Raw genomic sequence first — 22,601 nt, forward strand, 5'->3', positions numbered from 1 at the left:
CTACTCGGTCCCTCTGGGTAGCTGGCTGTGACCAAGTAATGACCATAACCTTGCCCCTTGTCAGCTCTACTATACACCTGGGAATTCTGATCATAGGATTTTGATATGTTTTGTTTTAGTTTTTATTGTGATTTGGGTGAAAATTTACAGAGCAAATGCATTTTCCATACAGCAGTTCATACACGTTTTGTTTCATGACATTGACTGTAATCCCTACAATGTTAACAGCTCTCTTCCTACTTCCTCCCTGTAGCTACCTCTTCCTTGTGTCCATCTCTCTTATGCATTTCTGCCCCCTGAGTTATCTCCCTGTGCAAATACTGCCCTTCTGTTCTCCCATGATTGATTGTTCTAAGGAGTGTATCTACCTGATATAAATGTTTACCCTGTATGCCTATCTGTTTTTGGCTAGAAGCCACAGGAGTGAGTTCAGTTCCGGACCTGAAGGGCAACTACAGGTCATAGCCTAAAGGGTCTCACCAGGCTCTATCAGTCCAATAAACCTGGTCTTTTTTTTTTTTTTTTATGATTTTGAGATTTTTTCTGCTTGTTCTCCCACTCTCTCCAGGATCTCCTGCATTGATCCCTTTCCAAGTGGTTGACAGTGGTAGTTGGGTACTATCTAGTTCTGGTCTCATGGTCATATAGGTTGAGGTTTGCATGGTCCACTAGTCCCTTGGACTAATTGTTTCCATGTGTCTTTCATTTTCTTCATTCTTCTTTGCTTTGGACAAGGAGATACCCATTGTTGCAGCTAGACTGCCACTTACAAGCTTTTAAGACCTCAGTCGCTACTCACCTACGTAGGATATAGAACAGTGTTTTTGTGTAGTATGTTATGCCACTTGAGCTTGATGTCCCCTGTGACCATGTTCCTGAGCCCACAGGTGCAGCTACAGGCTCACTCAGGGTGGTTGGCTATGGCTAAGAAGTTATCATAACTTTGCCCCTTTGATAGCTGTTTTACATATATGAACATTCTTACAACATATACAAATATGTATGTAGAAGTAACATCTGCCAACCTTATATACAGTCATGGGTATATTCCCTTTTGCCTAGACATACCTGATCATTCAGCCTGTCTACTCGTTTATTTAAGAGCTCTGGTAGCATGGTGCCTAAGGCATTTGACTGCTTACCAGAGGGCTGGTGGTTCAAACCCACCAGCCACTCCTCGGAAGGAAGGTTGGGCAATCTACTTCTGTAGTGATATCGCGTCGGAAACCCAAGGGAGGGGTTGCTATGAGTTGGGTCTGACTTGACAGCACATAACAACAACAACAAACTCGTTTATTTACTCATAGATTAATATTTGTTATCACTGATATCACAGTATTGTCCGTGTAAAAGTGTTTATCTTTGTTGTCTGTTCCTCTTGTGTACTTCTCTTTGTCTTCCTTTTCCTTACTGTTATTGTGTTGGTCACTCACTTTTGGTATATTGCCTTTCCCTTCACCCCAATCAGTACTTGTCTCTACCTATCTAGCAATTTTCTCTCTCTTCCCCTCCCATCTCTGGTAACTGACTAAAGAAGTTTACTTCCATATATAAACCTTTCCTTGACTTTTCACAATAGTAAACTAATACAATATTTGTCCTGCTTAATTGACTTGTTTTACTCAGCAAAATGTCCTCCAATTTCATCCACCATATGCTGTGTTTCAAAGATTCTGCATTATTCTTTAGGGTTGCATAGTATTCCATTGTGTTTATATACCATACTTTGGTTATCCATTCTTCTGTTGATAGACATGCACTTAGATTGTTACCATCTCTTTGCTAGTGTGAATAGTGCTGCAGTGAACATGGTTGTGCATATATCTGTTTGTGTCCTGGCTCTCACTTCTTTAGGATATATATATATATATACACATATATATATATATATATATATATATATATATATATATATATATAATGGAATTGAATGATATTCCTAATTCCAACTTGTTTAAGGAATCACCATATGATTTCCACAGTGGTTGTATCATTTCACAGTCTCACCACCAGTGTATGAGCATCCCAATCTCTCCACATCCTTGCCAGCATTTGTTAGTTTCTGTCTCGTTGAACTTTGCTATTAGTGCTGGGGTGAAGTGGTAACTGATTATTTATCAATTTGCATTTCTCTAATACCTAATAATCATGAACATTTCTTCATGAGTTTGTTGGCCACCTTAATATCTTCTTTGGTGAAGTGTCTTTTCATGTCTTCTGCTCATTTTTTAATTGGATTATTTATCTTTTTGATGTTGAGGTGTTGGAGGTTTCTATAAGTTTTACAGGTAACTCCCTTGTCACATGTGTTGTTGCCAAAAATTTTTTCCCAATCTGTAGGTGGAGGAGTCAGCCGCAGGGATCCAGGTGAGGAGAGGTAACCCAGGCCACGCCCCACAAGCACCAAGGAAGGAAAGTGGGAGAAAGGAGAGTATAAAGGCTAGGGGACCAGGACAGAGCGAGGAGTCAGCCACAGATATCCAGGTGAGGAGAGGGAACCCAGGCCATGCCCTGCAAGCGGCAAGGCGAGAAAGCAGGAGAAAAGAGAATAAAAAGGCTAAGGAGACTGGGACAAAGCAAGGAGTCAGCCACAGTGATCCAGCTGAGGAGAGGTTGGAGAGGTTTCCAAAACATTTAAGGGAGATGAACTTGTCTGTCGGTTTATCCTACTGTGGTGACGTGTTGCTGTGAGTCTTGAGGCTGTGCCACTGGTATTTCAAACCCAGCGGGGTGCAATGATGCACAAGTATCAGCCCAGCTTGTAGACTGAGGCAGACTAGGAAGAAGGAAGAGGTCATCCACTTCTCAAAGGATTGGCCAGGGAAAACCTTATCAATAGCAAAGAAACACTATCTGATTTATTACTGCGCAACTTTATGAGTAGTCCAGAAACATTGTCTAATACAGAGGAGGAGGATGAGTCACTTAGGTTAGAAGGCTCTCAAAACATGACTGCAAAAGAGCTGCATCATCAGAGTAAAACCAGCCTTACTCATGGATATTGTAAAGCTTTTGAGACCTCCATTTGCTGATGTGGCACCACTCAAATTGAGGAGAAATAGCTGTAGAGATCCATTAATCATCGGAACATGGAATGTACGAAGTATGAATCTAGGAAAATTGGAAGTTGTCGAAAATTTAATGGAACGCATAAAGATTGATTTCTTAGGCATTAGTGAGCTGAAATGGACTGGTTTTGGCCATTTTTAATCAGACAACCATATGGTCTACTATGCCGGGAAAGACTGAAGAGGAATGGCATGGCATTCCTCATCACAAAGGATGTTTCAAGATATGTCCTGAAGTACAATGCTGTCGGTGATAGGACAATATCGATACGCCTACAAGGAAGACCCATTAATACGACTATTATTCAAATTTATGCACCAACCACCAAAGATGAAGAAATGGAAGATTTTTAACAACTTCTACAGTCTGAAATTGACCAAACATGCAATCAGGATGTGTTAATTATCACTGGTAACTGGAATGCAAAAGTTGGAAACAAAGACGAATCACCAGTAGTTGGAAAATTTGGCCATGGTGACAGAAATAATTCTGGAACTTGCCTGGTAGAATTTTACAAAACCAACGACTTATTCATTGCAAATACGTTTTTTCAACAACACAAACGGCGCTGTACACATGGACTTCACCAGATGGAACCCACAGGAATCAGATTGGCTACATCTGTGGCAGGAGGTGAAGGAAAAGCTCAGTATCTTCAGCCAAAACCAGGCCAGGAGCTGATTGTGGAACAGACCATCAACTGCTCGTATGCAGGTTCAACTTGAAGTTAAAGACAATTAAAACAAGTCCACGAGGGCCAAAATATGACCTAGAATATATCCCTCCTGAATTTAGAGATCATCTAAACAATAGATTTGATGCATTGAACACCAGTGACCGAGAACCAGAAGAATTGAGGGAAGACATCAAGAACATCATCCATGTCTTAAGAAAGCAAGAGGTCACTAAAAAGACGAGGAAAGAAGAGAGGACCAAAGTGGATAACAGAAGAGACTCTGAAACTTGCCCTTGAGTGGAGAGTAGCTAAAGCAAATGGAAGAAATGACAAGATAAAAGAATTGAACCAAAGATTGAAAAGAGCAGCTCGAGAAGACAAAGCCAATTACTATAAGGAAATGTGCAAAGACCTGGAGTTAGAAAACCAAAAGGGAAGAACACGCTCAGCATTTCTCAAGCTGAAAGAATTGAAGGAAAAATTTAAGCCTCAAGTTGCAATATTGAAAGATCCTAAGGGCAAAACATTGAATGATACAGGGTACATCAAAAGAAGATGGAAGGAATACACAGAGTCACTGTACCAAAAAGACCTGGTCGATCTTCATCCATTTCAGGAGGTGGCATATGATCTAGAGCCGATGGTATTGAAGGAGGAAGTCGAAGCTGCAATGTAGGAATTGGCGAAGAACAAGGCTCTAAGAATTGACAGAATACCCATTGAGATATTTCAACAGACGGATGTCCCACTGGAGGCACTGACTCGATTATGCCAGGAGATTTGGAAGACAGCTGCCTGGGCAACTGACTGGAAAAGATCCATATTTGTACCCATTCCCAAGAAAAATGATCCCACAGTATGTGGAAATTCGAACAACATCACCATCATTAACATTATTAACATCATTAATATCACATGCAAGTAAAATCTTACTGAAGATAATTCAAAAACGGTTGCAGCAGTATATTGACAGAGAACTACCAGTAATGCAAGCTGGATTCAGAAGAGGATGTGGAATGAGGGATATCATTGCTAATGTCAGAAGTATCTTGGCTGAAAGCAAAGAATACCAAAAAGATGCTTACTTGTGTTTTATTGACTGTGCAAAAGCATTCAGTTGTGTGTATCATAACAAATTATGGATAACATTAAGAAGAGTCAGAAATCCAGAACACTTGATTGTGCTCATCAGAAACCTGTACATAGACCAGGAGGCTGTCAGTCTGCATGCTGAGCAAATAATCTGAAAATCTGGCCTATATGAAGAAGAATGTGGCATTGGGATTGGAGGAAGGCTCATTAACAACTGTGATATGCAGACAACACAGCTTTGCTTGCTGAAAGTGAAGATGACTTGAAGCACTTACTAATGAAGATCAAAGACTACAGACTGCAGTATGGATTACATTTCAACATAAGAAAATGAAAATCCTCACAACTGGACCTATAAGCACCATCACAATAAATGGAGAAAATACTGAAGTTGTCATGTAATTCATGTTACTTGGTTCCACAAACAATACCAATGGAAGCAGCAGTAAAACATCTGATAATGTATTGCACTGGGCAAGTCTGCTGCAAAAGACTTGTTTAAAGTGCTGAAGAGCAAAGATGGCTCTTTGAAGAATAAGGTGCGCCTAACCCAAGCCATCAGGAGCTCTGGTAGCATAGTGCCTAAGGCACCTGACTGCTAATCACAAGGCTGGCGGTTCAAATCCATCAGCCACTCCTTGGAAGGAAGATGGGGCAGTCTACTTCCGTAGTGATAACTGCCTCGGAAACCCAAGGAGGGGGGTCGCTATGAGTCGGGTCTGACTCAACGGCACATAACAACAACAACAACAACCCAAGCCGTGGTATTTTCAGTCACCTCAATCATAGCATCACTATAACTTGGATCAACAACAACAAGAAGTCTGCCTCTGTGTTTTCCTTGCTAAACTTTATAGTTTTAAGTTTCACATTTTAAGTCTTGATCCATCCAGAATTACTTTTTGTGTATGGTGTAAAGTATTGATCTTGTTTCATTTTTCTGCAAATGGATAACCAGTTTTGCCAGATCCATTTGGGAAAGAGACTATCTCTTCCCCGTTGAATGGATTTCAACCCTTTGTCAAAGATCAACTGACCATGTTAGGTGTTACCGAGTCATATCCAACTCATAGCAACCCCATGCACAGCAGAACAAAACACTGCCCAGTCCTGCACCAGCTCCACTATCCTTGCTATGCTTGAGCCCATCGCTGCAGCCACTATGTCAATCCATCTCATTGAGGGTCTTCCCCTCCTTTGTCAACTGTCCACCTTTCCAAGCATGACACATCCTTCTCCGGGGAATGGTCCCTTCTAACAACATGATCAAAGAAGGTGACAAAAAGTCTGGCCATTCTCACCTCCAAGGAGCATTCTGGCTGTACTTCCTCCAGGACAGATTTATTAGAGCTTTTAGCAGTCCATGGTACACTCAGCATTCTTCACCAGCACCACAACTCAAAAGCATCAGTTCTTCCTCAGTCTTCCTTATTCGTTGTCCAGCTCTCACATGCATATGAGGCAACTGGAAATACCATGGCTTGTGTCAGACACACCTTAGTCCTCAAAAAGATATCTTTGCTCTACAGCATTTGAAAGAGCTCCTTTCTGGTAGCGTAATGTCTAAGGCACTTGACTGCTAACCAGAGGGCTGGCAGTTCAAATACACCAGCCACTCCTTGGAAGGAAGATGGGGCAATCTACTTGTGTAGTGATACTGCCTCGGAAACCCAAGGAGGGGTCGCTATGAGGTGGATCTGACTCGACAGCACATAACAACAACAACAACATACGTCATAACTGACCATGTTTGTCCGGAGGGCGCAGCCATTTTGACTGTTTACATGTGACAGCCATTTTGGATATTTAAAGTGACTGAGGGCGCAGACATTTTTTAATGTTTACAAGTGGCAGCCATTTTCTATTTTAAAGTGATAGCATTCTCATTTGGATTCCAGGGACCTAAAAACAAGCAGCGAGGCAGGAAGCAGGGAGAGGACAGAAAAGGCAAAGGGGACCGGAACAGATTGAGGAGTCAGCAGCAGAGACCCAGGTGGAGACAGAGAACCCAGACCATGCCCCACAAGGATCAAGGCAGGAAGGCAGGGAGAGGACAGAAAAGGCAAAGGGGATAGGAACAGAACGAGGAGTCAACCGCAGGGAGCCAGATGAGGAGAGGGAACCAGGCTACCACCCACAAGCAGCGAGGTGGGAAGCAGGGAGAGGACAGAAAAGGTAAAGGGGATTGGAACAGATCAAGGAGTTAGCCGAAGGGATCAGGTAAGGGTGGTTGGAGGGGTTTCTAACAGCTAAGAGAGACAAACTTGTCTCTTGGTTTGTCCTACTCTGGTGACGTGTTGCTGTGAGTCTTGAGGCTGTGCCACTGGTGTTTCAAACCCAGTGGGGTGCACCTGTTGCACAGGTATCAGCCTGGCTTGCAGACTGAGACAGACTAGGAAGGAGGAGGCCATCCACTTCTCAAAGAATTGGCCAGGGAAAACCTTATAAATAGCAGAGAAACACTGTCTGATACATTACTGTGCAAATTTATGAATAGTCCAGAGACACTGTCCAATACAGAGGAGGAAGATGAGTCACTTAACTAAGAAAGCTCTCAAAGTAGGACTGGGACAGAGCTGCATTATCAGTAAAAAGCTTTTGAGCCCTCCATTTGCTGATGTGGCACTACTCAAATTGAGGAGAAACAGCAGCAGACATCCATTAATAATCAGAACATGGAATGTATGAAGTATGAATCTAGGAAAATTGGAATTTGTCAAAAATTAAATGGAACACATAAAGATTGATATCCTAGGCATCAATGAGCTGAAATGGACTGGTTTTGGCCATTATGAAGCAGACACCATATGATCTACTATGCCAGGAAAGACAGTTTAAAGAGGAATGGCATGGCATTCATCCTCACAAAGCATGTTTCAAGATCTGTCCTGAAGTACAATGCCGTCAGTGATAGGATAATATCCATCTGTCTACAAGGACGACTCGTTAATACGACTCTTATTCAAATTTATGCCCCAACCACCAAAGCCAAAGATGAGGAAATTGAGGAATTTCATCAACTTCTGCAGTCTGAAATTGACGGAACTTGCAATAAAGATGTGTTAATTATCACTGGTGACTGGAATGCAAAAGTTGGAAACGAAGAAGAATCACCAGTAGTTGGAAAATTTGGCCTTGGTGACAGAAATAATGTTGGAACTTGCATGGTAGAATTTTGCAAGACCAACAAATTTTCATTGCAAACACCTTTTTTCAACAACACAAATGGCAGCTCTACACGTGGACTTCACCAGATGGAACACACAGGAATCAGATTGACTACATCTGTGGCAAGAGGCGGTGGAAAAGCTCAATATCTTCAGCCAAAACCAGGCCAGGAGCTGATTGTGGAACAGACCATCAACTGCTCATATGCAAGTTCAGCTTGAAGTTAAAGACATTTGAAAAAAACCCAAGAGAGCCAAAATATGATCTTGACTAATCCCTCCTGAATTTAGAGATCATCTAAACAATAGATTTGATACATTGAACACCAGTGACCGAAAACCAGAAGAATTGTAGGAAGACATCAAGAACATCATCCATGAAGAAAGCAAGAGGACACTAAAAAGACGAGGAAAGAAGAGAGGACCAAAGTGGATAACAGAAGAGACTCTGAAACTTGCCCTTGAGTGGAGAGTAGCTAAAGCAAATGGAAGAAATGACGAGATAAAAGAATTGAACCAAAGATTGCAAAGAGCAGCTTGAGAAGACAAAGCCAATTACTATAAAGAAATGTGCAAAGACCTGGAGTTAAAAAACCAAAAAGGAAGAACACGCTCGGCATTTCTCAAGCTGAAAGAATTGAAGGAAAAATTTAAACCTTGAGTTGCAATACTGAAAGATCCTAAGGGCAAAACATTGAATGATACAGGGTACATCAAAAGAAGATGGAAGGAATACACAGAGTCACTGTACCAAAAAGACCTGGTCGATCTTCATCCATTTCAGGAGATGGCATATGATCTAGAGCCAGTGGTATTGAAGGAGGAAGTTGAAGCTGCAATGTAGGAATTGGCAAAGAACAAGGCTCTAAGAATTGACGGAATACCCATTGAGATATTTCAGCAGACGGATGTCCCACTGGAGGCACTGACTCAGTTATGCCAGGAGATTTGGAAGACAGCTGCCTGGGCAACTGACTGGAAGAGATCCATATTTGTACCCATTCCAAAGAAAGGTCATTCCACAGATTGTGGAAATTATAGAACAATATCATTAATTTTGCACGTAAGTAAGATCTTACTGAAAATAATTCAAAAACTGTTGCAGCAGTATATTGACAGAGAACTTCCAGAGGTGCAAGCTGGATTCAGAAGAGAATGTGGAACGAGGGATATCATAGCTGCTGTCATATGGATCTTGGCTCAAGGCAGAGAATACCTGAAAGATGTTTCCTTGTGCTTTATTGACTATGCAAAGGCATTTGATTGTGTGGATCATGACAAATTATGGATAACATTGAGAAGAATGGGAATTCCCAAACACTTGATTGTGCTCATGAGGAACCTGTATCTTGACTAGGAGGCTGTCATTCGAACAGAACAAGGGGACATTGCATGGTTTAAAATCAGTAAGGGAGTGAGTCAGGATTGCATCCTTTCCCCCCTACTTATTCAATCTATATGCTGAGCAAATAATCCGAGAAGCTGGACTATATGAAGAAAAACGTGGCATCAGGATTGGAAGAAGAATCATTAACAACCTGAGATACGCTGCTGATACAACTTTGCTTTCTGAAAGTGAGGATGACTTGAGGCACTTACTGATGAAGATTGAGGAACACAGTCTGTGTTACATCTGGATTACATCTCAATATAAAGAAGACAAAAATCCTCACATCTGGACCAATAAGCAGCATCACAATAAATGGAGAAAAGATTGAGATTGTCAAAGAATTCACGTTGCTTGGTTCTGCAATCAATGCCAATGGAAGCCGCAGTCAGGACATTAGACGACGTGTAGCACTGGGTAGGTTGGCTGAGAAGGAACTGTTTCAAGTGCTGAGGAGCAAGGATATCTCGTTGAGGACTAAGGTGGGCCTGACACAAGCCATGATATTGCCAATTGCCTCGTATGCATGTGAGAGCTGGGCAATTAATAAGGAAGAGTGAAGAAGAGTTGATGCTTTTGAGTTGTGGTGCTGGCGAAGAATGCTGAAGGTACCATGGACTGCCAAAAGAACTAACAGATCTGTCCTGGAGGAAGTGCAGCTGAGATGCTCCTTGGAAGCGAGGATGGCCACACTTCGTCTCACCTACTTTGGTCATGTTGTCAGAATGGACCATTACCTGGAGAAGGATGTCATGCTTGGTAAAGTGGCGGGTCGATGAAGAAGGGGAAGGCCCTCGATGAGATGGATTGACACGGTGTCTGCGGACAATGGGCTCAAGTATAGCAAGCATCATGGAGCTGGCACAGGATCAGGCGGTGGTTCGTTCTGCTGTGCATGGGGTCGCTATGATTCGGAAACGACTTGATGGCACCTAACAACAACAACATGCTCTTTTCTAAGATCTTTATACTTTATTTATTTAATCCTCACAGTATTCTTGGGAGGTAGATGTTATTACCATTATATAACAGACAAGGAAGATGTGGCATGGAGCTGTTAAGCGACTTAATCCATGTTATATGGTTGATGGGTGCCAAAACTGAGATTACAGCCCAGGCATGCCTAAGTACTATATTATATATGTTCAATTTTAAGCACCAGGCACACCTTGTTTTATTTTATTTATTCAAGCACTTCACAGATATGCTTTTGTTTTGTTTTGTTTTGTTTTTACAATTTGAAGGTTTGTGGCAACCCTGCTTATCAAGGCAGTCTTTTGGCACCATTTTTCCTATATTATATGCTCACTGTGTGTCTCTTTGTCACATTTTGGCAATTCTCACAGTGTTTTAGACTTTTTCATAATGCTGGTGCACGCTTAATTGAGTACAGTATTGTGTAAAAATAACTTTCATGTGCACTGGGAAACTATTCATGTGACTCACTTTATTGAAATACTCACTTTATTGAAGTGGGCTGGAACTGAACCCACAACATCTCCTCTGTATACCTGTAGTTCTTTTGTGACCTGATCTAAGAACCTATCTACCTTTCATAATAGTTTTCTGTAAGAATACCTGGGAAGTTCCCAGGTTACGAACATCTAACTTATAGACAGCTCCTATTTGCCCTTTAAATTGGTTCTCTTGTGGCCAAAGAGTGAAACAGGAAAGGATCCAAAATTTTACAGTTTGGCAGATTTGGCACAGTATCCAGGATGGGAAAAGTTATGGATTGAAGCTGTAAAATGGGAGACTTGAAGAGGTATAATGAGCCCTTACAGGATACTGATGCATGAGATTGGATTATTGACAGCACGTTAGGAGAGTGGCACATTTAAAGCAGTGCATTTGGCTACTATCTTTGAGCAGTACTTCAAGCTAAACTCAGAATCTGAGGGCAAGAGATTTCGTTGTTCACTGAATTCATCAAATTAGAAATGAGCTGCTTCAAAAGATCAATTTCTAAGCAACATACAGGTAGTCCCCGGGTTACGAATGAGATCTGTTTCTAACTGTCTTTAAGAATTTGTCAGGGCTTTGAGCCCATTCTGCCCAGCTCACTCATGGCAGAGTAAGTGTCACTGGAATAGAATTGAATTTTTAAAGTCATGATGAGGTGGAAAGATAGCCGGGATGGGAAAAGTTACTAGTCAAAGACTTCCTAGAAACTTAATCTCCCTCTTATAGAAGAAGGGCAGCTTACATGTCAAACAGGCAGCATAGCATAATGGTACTCTCAGTAGCATAGCACAATTAAGAGGATAGACTTCAGAGCCTGAACTGACTGGGTTCAAATCCAGATTCTGCCATTTACTAGCTGTATAACATTGGGCAGGTTTCTTAACCTCTTTATGCCCTAGTAGTATTTGTAATGTGGATATAATACTCATCACAGGGCTGTTTATGCAGATTAATGAGTTTATATTTGTAAAAACACTTAGGTCAGGCTTTGTATCTAGTAAGTTGTATGTTATTGCCGTTGTTGTTAGGTGCTGTCGAATAGGTTCTGACTCATTGTGATCCAGTATACAACAGAACAAAATACTGCCCAGTCCTGCACCATCCTCACAATTGTTATTATGCTTGAGCCCATTGTTGAAACCACTGTGTCTGTCCATCTCACTGAGACTTTTCCTCTTTTTCATTTCTCCTTTTCTTTACCAAACATAAGGCACTTGGCTGCTAACCAAAAGGTTGGCGGTTCAAACCCACCAGCCATTCCTCAGAAGGAAGGTTGGGCAATCTACTTTTTAGTGGTACCACCTAGGAAACCCAAGGAGGGGTTGCTATGAGTCAGGTCTGACTTGACAGCATATAACAACAACAATAATATCCTTCTCCAGGGAGAATGGTCCTTCTGATAATGACCAAAGTACAAGAGACAAAGTCTCACCATCTTGACTTATAAAGAGCATTCTGGTTGTTCTTCTTCCAAGACAGATTTGATTGTTTTTCTGGTACACCATGGTATGTTCACTATTCTTTGCCAATGCCACAATTCAAATGCATCAGTTCTTTTGTCTTCCTTATTCATTGTCCAGCTTTCACAAACATATGAGGTGAATGAGAATGCCATGGCTTTGGTGAGGCCCATGTTAGGCTTCATCTTTGCTCTTTCACACTTTAAAGAGGTCTTGGCAGCAGATTTGCCAATGCAATTCGTTGTTTGATTTCTTGACTTCTGTGTCCACGGATGTTGACTATGAATCCAAGAAAAGTGAAATTCTTGACAACTACAATCTTTTTTCCATTTTTCATGGTACTGCTTATTGTTCAAGTTGTGAGCATTTTTGTTTTCTTTGTGTTGAGATGTAACCCATACTGAAGACTGTTGTCTTTGATTTTCATCAGTAAGTGCTTCAAGTCATCTTCATTTTCAGCAAGGTCATCTGCGTATTGTTAATGAGTCTTCCTCCAATCCAAATGCCATGTTCTTCTTTATATAGTCCAGCTTCTCGTATTATTTGGTCAGTATACAGATTGAATATGTATGGTGAAAGGGTACAACCCTAACACACACCTTTCCTGATTTAAAACCACACAGTATCCCCTTGCACTGTCCAAACAACTGCTTCTTAATGTATGTATGGATTCTTAATGATCATAATTAAGTATTCTGGAATTCTCATTCTTCCCAATATTATCTGTAACTTGTTATGATCCACATAGTGTATTGTATTTGCATAGTCAATAATGAATGAAACACTGCCCAGCCCTGTGTCACACTCAACAGTTGTTGCTATGCTTGAGTGCATTGTTGCACCCACTGTGTCTGTCCATCTCCTTGAGGGACTTCCTCTTTTTCACTAACCCTCTTCTTTACCAAGCATAGTACATTCTCCAGAGAATGGAGTCAAAAAAACAAAGGTAAACATTTTTCTGATATTCTCTGCTTTCAGGCAGGATCCACCTGACATCAGCAATGATATCCCTTGTTCCATGTTTCCTTCTGAATCCGGCTTGAATTTCTGGCAGTTCCCTGTCTGTGTATTGCTGCTACCATTTAAAACTTATTTTTAGCAAAATTTTACTTTGGTGTGATACTAATGATAATGTTCAGTAATTTCTGCATTCTGTTGAATCACCTTTCTTAAGAATGGGGACAAATGTGGATCTCTTCCAGTTGGTAGGCCAGATAAGTATCTTCCAAATTTCTTGGCATAGATGAGTGACCACTTCCAGCACTGCATCCATTTGTTGAAACATCCAAATTGGTAATTCCATCAATTCCTAGAGCCTCATTTCTCACCAGTGCCTTCAGTGCTGCTTGGACTTCTTCCTTCAGTACCATTGATTCTTGATCACATGCTGCCTTCTGAAATGGTTGACCATCAACCAATTCTTTTTGGTACAATATTTGTTTATTCCCTCTATCTTCTTTTAATGCTTCCTACAATGTTCAATACTTTGCTCATAGAATCCCTCGATATTACAACTCAAGCACTTGGGCTTTTTCTTTAGTTCTTTCAGCTTGAGAAATACCAAGTGTGCTCTATCCTTTTGGTTCTCTAACTCCAGGTCTTTACACACTTCATTCTAATACTTTTCTTTGTCTTCTGGAGCCATCATTTGAAATCTTCTGTTCAGCTCTTTTACTGATTTCTTTCTTCCATTAGCTTTAACTTCTCTCTATTCTAGAGCAAGTTTCAGAGTCTCTTCTGACATCCATTTTGGTCTTTTCTTTCCTTGCCATGTTTTTAAAGACCTTTTGCTTTCTTCATATGTGTTATCCTTGCTGTCTTCCCACAGCTTGTCCAGTCTTTGGTCATTGGTGTTATATATAAATGTTAAGTAAAGTATTATTATTTTACATCAGTATTTAACATGGTATATATATTTTTATAAATTAGTAAAAATTATGTTTTATGTTGCTCTAGTAGCATAGTGCCTAAGGCACTTGACTGCTAACCAAAAGGCTGGCAGTTCAAACACAAGGAGGGGTCATTATGAGTTGGGTCCCACTCAAGCACACATAACAACAACAACATTTGTAAATTAGTAATTGTTTAAACAAATATCATCCTTAAATACGAAATATATATGTTGAAACCCGTTATTCAGACCACCTTTTATTGCAGAGGGAGAAGTGGTTACCCTGAAGAGCAGACGTTAAATAATTTGGAGATTGGCCATTTTACAGTGATTACCAGTTTCATTATCACCTGAACCAGGTCTTAGTACCCTAGCCTAGTTTTTATTTTTATAAGTTATGGACCTTTTGTGGATAAAACACAAAATAATGAACTTCATTATGAGGAATTTTAGTTACACGGTAGAATTATTGTGTTTAAATAATAATGAGTTACCTGGAGTAATTACGTGGTCGTTTTTGAAGTTTTTATTATGTTACAGTCTTATGCTTTTTTTTTTTTTTTTTTTTAAGAAGCATTTTAGTATGCTTTATGAGAAGCCATGGACTTAAATTTTTTATTTGATTTTACTGCCCTTCCCTCATCAATTTGATATACATCCGTTCTGTATCTTAGATACATTTTCTGTTGTGGTTGAATATCCTCATAGTAGAAAACAAAACATGAAGACTTTCATGATTATGCTCAATACTAGTGCTGTATTTCTCCTTCCCTTAGTTCTGTTTATAAAGAATTACTTTAGTGGATTTTGTATAATATTTGATTATGCCTTCTCTAACCAGTCAGGTAATAAGTAGGGAGTATAGTTTAATTGTTTAATAGATTAGTCAAATTGATTTGATCTACTTGAAAAAATAATTGTATAGGCTGTTGTTGTTATTTGCCGTCGAGTCAGCCCCGACTCATAGCGACCCCTCCTTGGGTTTCCGAGGCAGTATCACTACGGAAGTAGGATTGCCCAGCAGTCCCCAGATTATGAGGGAGATCTCTTCCTGAGTGTGTCTTTAAGTCAAATTTGGAGGTAATTTGGAACAGGTGCAAAGGTTCTTATTTAGCCTTCCTTTAGAACAAGAAAAGGCTTGAAGCATTTTCATTGATGTAAAAGCTGTGTATGCATCTAGTGATGGTGATTGTGATGAAGAAATGTTGTAAGGGGTTCGTTCAGTTGTTCAAGTACAAGTTGTCCATAAGTCAGGTATTTGTAACCTGGGGACTTAAGTGTTAGAAAAGACCTTGGGTATCATCTGGTTCAACTTCCCATTCAGTGTAATCACTTCCACAGTATCCTTGACAGATGGTTCTACAACTGCACTTGAATCATTTCCTTTGCTTGAGTTAGTTGAATACTTGTATTATCTGAAAACATAAGGATATTCAATTTAGGTGACTTTGTGCTCATCCCAAATCCTGTGATTCTTCATTTTTTGAATATATTTCTAGTTTTCAACAGCAGTTGGGCCTAGTAAGTAATTTTATCATAATGTTTAATTTCCAGATTGTCCAAGGACTCCAGATACTCCAAATAGTGACCCTCGTTGTTCTACTAGTAATAATAGATTGATGGCCTTACAAAAACAGTTGGATATAGAACTTAAAGTAAAACAAGGTGCAGAGAACATGATACAGATGTATTCAAATGGATCTTCAAAGGTAAGTACCGTAATGAAATGTTAGTATATATTTAAAATTATTTAAGTAGTCTAACTGAATCTAATTTGTGGATGACTGTATGTATTGATGAAATAATCATATTCTCAGTTTTATAGTTTGAAACCCAATCCACAGACTTTTAATTCTTCAGCCTTTAGTTTAAAAGGCACAGATACCCACCCATTGCCATGAGTTGATTAGAACTCACAGCAAACCCTATAGAACAGAGTAGAACTGCCCCATAGGGTTTCCAAGGCTGTACATGTTTCCAGAAGTAGATTGCCTCATCTTTCTCCCATGGAGTAGCTGGTGGGTTCGAACTGCTGACCTTTTGGTTAGCAGCTGGATACTTTAAACACTGCACCACCAGAGCTCCTTAATGGCACAAGTAATATCCTAAAATCACTATATTTTAATATGAACCATCAAGTAATATTTGATCATGCTTCACATACTTTGTGAAAAAGTTACATGAAGTATAGCCTTTACTAGTAACATTCAGCTCTTTCAGATATTTTATAGTCTCTCTTTTTTGGATATATGTTACGGGATTTGTTTTGAGCCAGAGGAAAACACATTAACAGATGTCTTGCAGGAATTTATTATATCTTTTGAGAATATTTCATTAAAAGTTAGAGTTTTAAAGCTGGATTAGTTATTTATTATCATGTTACGTAGAATGGTAAATTCTTATTTTACACTAGATTGATTGAAAATGAAGAAATGGCTGGTCTCATTTTAAGGAGCTTTGGTGTCATACTGCCTAAGGCATTTGACTGCTAACCAAAGATTGGCAGTTCAAACATACCAGCCACTCCTTGGAAGGAAGACTGGGCAATCCTTGGAAACCCAAAAGGGATAGCTGTGAGTCAGAATCAACTCAATGGCAGTGAGTTTGGTTTTTTTGGTTGATCTCATATCAGCCAGAGCAGTGAGCTACAAAACTAAAGTTTTAAGCTTTGTCTCCAGATAGTCAAGATGAATTAACATGATTTAAAAGAACTGATTCTAATTTGGAAACTAGATTCTTTAATTACCTTCATATTTATTTTGTTTTGTGACAGTAAATGTTACTTTCTTCAACTTTATTATTATAATAATCAGTATTTCTGTAACTGTTTAACCTCAGAAACTTCCCTAAATTATCTCAGCAAATTTCTTAACTAAAGTGTTATCACAATGACTGCCACATGAAAAACCCTAAGTAAATGGTAGTTGTTATTATGTTATAGTTCTATACATGATTGTATGTGTTTTATTCCATTTAATATTTAAAATAAACCTGGATAAGAAAAGGGAAGGTGATAATTCTTACTTTTTTATATATCAGGTAATTGAATCTGACATGGTAAATGACTTGTCATAGGTCATACAGTTAGTAAAGAGTCTCCAGATCTGTCTTTAACTATGGCCTACCAAGCAACTGCTCCTTGGGTTTCCAGGGCAGTATCTCTATGGAAGTAGATAGCCCAGTCTTCCTTCCAAGGAGTGGGATTGAACCACCAGCTTTCTGGTTAGCAGTCAAATAAATGCCTTAGGCACTATGCCACCAGCACACCCCACCTTCTAAGCTCTGGTGCCATACTCCACAATCTGATGGACATCTCTAATTCTGGAAATTTCAATTAACTTTGTCTATTACTGAACTAATTACCTTTCCCTCTTATATTTCCTTTCCTTATTAGTACCTCCATCTACCTAGTCTCCTAGGTAGATGAATGCACAGTACATCAGTATCCATTCCTTCAGCAAATACATACTGAATATTTATACCAAACTAATACAGTATGGGTATTGTTCTGGACAAGGAAGACACAGTGATAAAGAAGACAATGCCCTGCCCATTTGAAATTTACATTCCTAAGTTGAAAACAGATTACAGTGAAAATGATCATGTAATTTGTCATTTCAGGTAGTTTTAAAGCAGTAAATGGAATAGAGAGGGCAGAGGTTAGTATTTTACATAGGATGATAGTAAGGAACTTGCAAATGTGATAAACATCTGAGTAGAGACCTTAATAAAATGAGACAGAAAGCCATGAAAGCATGTGGGAAAAGAGATTTTGGGGCAGACCCATAGCAAGTGTGACAGCCCTAAGGTAAGAGTGTGGTTGGTATGCTAAAGGAATGCTAATAAAGCCAGTGTACTAAGAGTACACTGAAATGAGAAAGAATAGAATTTTTTAGTAGATGAGGTCAGAAGGTCAGGGTAAATCTTGCATGGTCTTGTAGAGTCTTAGAAGTCATTCTAAGGACTTTGGATTTTGTTCTCAGTGTAGTAGAAAGCCACCGGAGAGTTTTGAGCAGGAGAATGAAATTTAAAAACATCAAAATACTGCACAGCATCTTCTCAGGTCATAGTGCTATGAAATTAGAAATCAACAATAGGAAGAGCAAGGAAGAAAAAGCAAACATACAAAAACTGAATACCACCCTCCTTAAAAATTACTGGATAATAGAAGGAAAATAAAATAATTCCCAGAATCAAACAAGAATGAGAGCACAACATACCCAAATCATTAGGACACAGTGAAAGCAGTACTCGGGGCAATATATAGCATTTAATGCACACATCAGAAAAGAAAAAAAAAAAAAAAGAGAGAGAGCCAAAATTAACAACTTAACCCAGCATCATCAACAATTAGGTAAAAAAACAAAACAATTAGATAGAGCAACAAAAAAAAAAGTCTGTATTCACCAGAAGAAAGGAAATAACAATTTTGAGCAGAAATTAATGAAACAGAAAAACAATTGAAAGAATCAACAAGACTAGAAGTTGGTTTTTTGCAAAGACTAATAAAATCAAAGGAGCTCTGGTAGTATAGTGCCTAAGGCACTTGACTGCTAACCAGAAAGCTGGTGGTTCAAACCCACCAGCCACTCCTCGAAAGGAAGGTTGGGCAGTCTACTTCCGTAGTGATACTGCCTCGGAAACCCAAGGAGGGGTCGCTATGAGTCGGGTCCAACTTGATGGCACATAACAACAACAACAACAATAAAATCAACAAACCACTGGCAAATTTAACAAAGAAAAAAGAAGATGCAGATAACACGAATAAGACATAAAATTGCCAATGTCACAACAGAACCAATCAAAATAAAAAGGATAATATCACAATATTATGAAGATATGTACTCCAGCAAATTTGAAAACCTAGAAGAAATGGACACTTTTCTAGAAACACACTACTTACCTAAATTAACACAGACTGAGGTAGAAAATTTGAATAGACCTATAACAAAAGAAGAAATTGAACAGGTCATAAAAAAATCACCAACAAATAAAAGCCCTGGTCCAGACAGCTTCATTGGAGAATTCTGTCAAACATTCAGAAAGGAGCTGACATCAATCCTACTCAAACTTTCCAGAACATAGAAAAGAATGGAATACTCCCGAATTCATTTTATTAAATGAGTATAACCCTGACCCCAAAACCAAGCAGAGATACTTACTAAAAAGGAATATTATAGACTAATCTCTCTCATAAATATAGATACAAAAATCTTCAACAAAATCATAGCCAAAAGAATCCAGCACTGTATCAAAAATACAATACACCATGAACAAGTGGGATTCATACAAGATATGCAAGGATGGTTGTATTTTGGAAAAAGAATCAATGTAGTCCATTACATAAAACAAACAAATAGAATTAGATGGTCATATCAATCAATGCAGAGAAGGCATTTGATGAAAATCTTGATTAAAACTACTAGCAAAATAGGAATAAAAGGGAAATCCCTCAACATAATAAAGAACATATATACAAAACAAACAGCCAGCATTCTTCTCAATGGAGAGAGACTCAAAGCATTCCCTTTGTGAATGGGAACCAGACAGTTATGCCCTCTATCACAACTGCTGTTCAACTATATTGGAAGTCCTAGCCAGGGCAGTAAGTCAAGGAAGGAAAAGAAAAGGCATCCATATTGGTAAGGAAGAAGGAAAACTATTCCCATTTGTAGATATATGACCCTATACATGGATTTACCCAAGAGCTGAAACCTGTTAAATGGAGAAGAGATAATCTGTTTAACAAATGGTACTGACAAAACTGGATATCCATGAAACAAGATCTGTACCTCACACCATACACAAAACTCGACCTCAAGATGGATCAAAGACCTAAATGTAAAAACTAAAACTATAAAGCTCATCAAAGAAATATAAAGGCAAACTTATTGGCCCTAATTTGTGCATAAATAGAATATCAAACATGACCAAACATGTCCAGAAAACAATAGATAAATGAGATGACTGGGACCTTCTGAAAACTTAATTCTTATGTGCATCAAAAGACTTCTTCAAAAGAGTTGAAAGAGAATCTACTGATTGGGAAAAAAAGTTGGTACTGGTATATCTGGCAAGGGACATAACCTCCAAAATTTATAGAAAAATTCAATACCTCAACATCAAAAAGACAAGCAATCCAATTTAAAAATGGCCAGAGGACATGAACAGATACTTCACCAAAGAAACATTTACATGGCCAACAAACAAGAAATGTTTGCAGTCATTAGCTATTACAGTGATGCAAATCAAAACAACAATGAGATATTACCTCACCCCAGCAATAATAGCAGAGTTCAGCAAGACAGAAAACAACAAATACTGGTGAGGATATGGAGAGATTGGAACTCTAATATACTGCTGATGACACTGTAAAATGGTACAACCACTGTGGAAAACAGTATGATGCTTCCTTAAAAAGTTGCAAACAGACAAACTATTTTATCCAGCAAGTCCACTACTGGAAATATATCCTAAAGAAGTGAAAGCCAGGACATAATTAGATACATGCACACCCGTGTTCATTGCAGTGAGCTTGGTTTGGATTTTTGTGAGGTAAGAGACACACAGTGTACCCAAGACCATGTATACGGTTGGCAGACAATGGTTCTACAAGTGTGTTTGTATGTTCTGTAAGAATTGCCAAGGGTATAGTAGAGCTGACAAGGGCCAAGGTTGTAGTCACTTCTGGATCATAGCCAGCTACCCAGAGGGAACAAGTAGTTGAACCTGTGGGCTTGGGACCATAGTCGCAAGGGGACATCAAGCTCAATTGGCATAGCATACTACACAAAACATTATTCTACCTCCTACTTTAGCAATTAGCAACTGGGATCTTAAAAGCTTGCAAGCAGCCATCTAGATGCAACGATGAGTCTCTCCTTGTCCAGAGCAAAGAAAAATTAAGAAAACAAAAGATTCATGGAAACAATTAGTCCTTGTGACTGGTACACCATGCGATCCTCAGCCTATAGACTACAAGACCAAAAGAACTAGATCGTGCCTGGCTACCACTGTCAACCACTCAGAGGGGGATCTGTGTAGGAGGTCCTGGATAGAGAGGAAGAACAATGTGGAACAAAACTCAAAATCATTTGGGAATGAAAAAAAAGAGGGGTTACCAGGTTTGCTGGTCTGATAGAGCCTGGTGGAACCACTGAGACTATGGTCCCTAGCTGCTGCTGTTCAGGTCTGGAATTGAACCCACACCTGTGGCTTCCAGCCAAACAAAAACAGGCATGTGAGTTGAACATTTACCTGAGGTAGATACACTCCTAGGAGAGAATAATCAAGGGAAAAAGAAGGGCTGTTTATGCACAGGGAGACAGTTTAGGAGGCAGGAGTTCATGGAGGGATGGACACAGGGAAGAGGTAACTATCGGGAGGAAGTGGGAGGGGAGCTGTTACATTGGGGTAAATTGTAGTCAATGTCATGAGACAACGTGTGTGTGAACTACTGTATGGAAAGTGAATTTGCTCTGTAAACTTTCACCCAAATCACATTAAAAAAAAAAAAAAAAAGAGAGACACACATTGATTTGTGTGTAGGGAATGGCAATATACTAAAAGTGATTGACCAGCACACTGTCACTAAGGAAAAGGAAGACACAGGTGCACAAGAGCTACAGACATCAAAGGTAAATAATATTACATGCAGAATACTACATTGTCAGTAATTACAAACATTAATTATACACAGGTAGATAAGCAAATAATCAGGTATAGATAGGTGAATAGGAATATACCCATGACTGTTTGTAGTCTTGGCAGATAATATTTATGTATACATAATTGTTAGTGCTGTATATATATCCTTGCATGTAATAGAGCAAACAGGGGGCAAAATTACTATAATATCTTAGCCACATCTAAACACCCAGTGAGTCACTGGGTTCTCTGTCCCCAGGACTGCAGTCATGGGAGCCATCAAACTCAGTTGGCATAACGTAGTATGTAAAAACATCGCTCTGCATCCTACTTCGGTGAGGAGTGACTGGGTTCTTAAAAGCTCATGAGCAGCCCTCTAAGTAACCATGATTAACTCCTTGTCTGGTTCAAAGAAGAATGAAGAAAATTAAAGATTCATGGAAACAACTAGTCCAGGACACTAGTGGATCTTGGTCACCTCAGTCTACAGGATCCTGAGATGAGAAAAACTAGATGATGCTCAGCTACCACTGCTAACAGCTTACAAAAGGATCAAAATTAGAGGTCCTGGATAAAGTGGGAGAAAAATGTGGAACAAAACTCAAAATTATAAAAAAAAGAAAAAGACCAGATTTACTGGTCTGATAAAAGCTGGTGAAATCCCCTAGTCTGAGGCCCCTACTCACCCTTCGGGTCTGGAATTGAGCTGACTCTCATGGCTTAACCTTCAACCAAATGACAGACAGGC

The 22,601-nt window shown here is 39.4% G+C and overlaps 1 protein-coding gene across 1 annotated transcript in view; it reads left to right on the plus strand.

Moving 5' to 3' along the window:
* The window catches only part of PKN2 (protein kinase N2), a 245,382-nt gene that overhangs the window by 139,908 nt on the left and 82,873 nt on the right, over positions 1 to 22,601 (plus strand). The window contains 1 exon segment of the mRNA XM_042781698.1: positions 15,761 to 15,915. Within this exon segment, the coding sequence (XP_042637632.1) occupies positions 15,761 to 15,915 (155 nt within the window).

The sequence above is a fragment of the Orycteropus afer genome, unplaced genomic scaffold (assembly GCF_000298275.1).
Source record: "Orycteropus afer afer isolate SDZICR_OR568_19922 unplaced genomic scaffold, OryAfe1.0 scaffold00152, whole genome shotgun sequence".
NCBI classification, from domain to species: Eukaryota; Metazoa; Chordata; class Mammalia; order Tubulidentata; family Orycteropodidae; genus Orycteropus; species Orycteropus afer.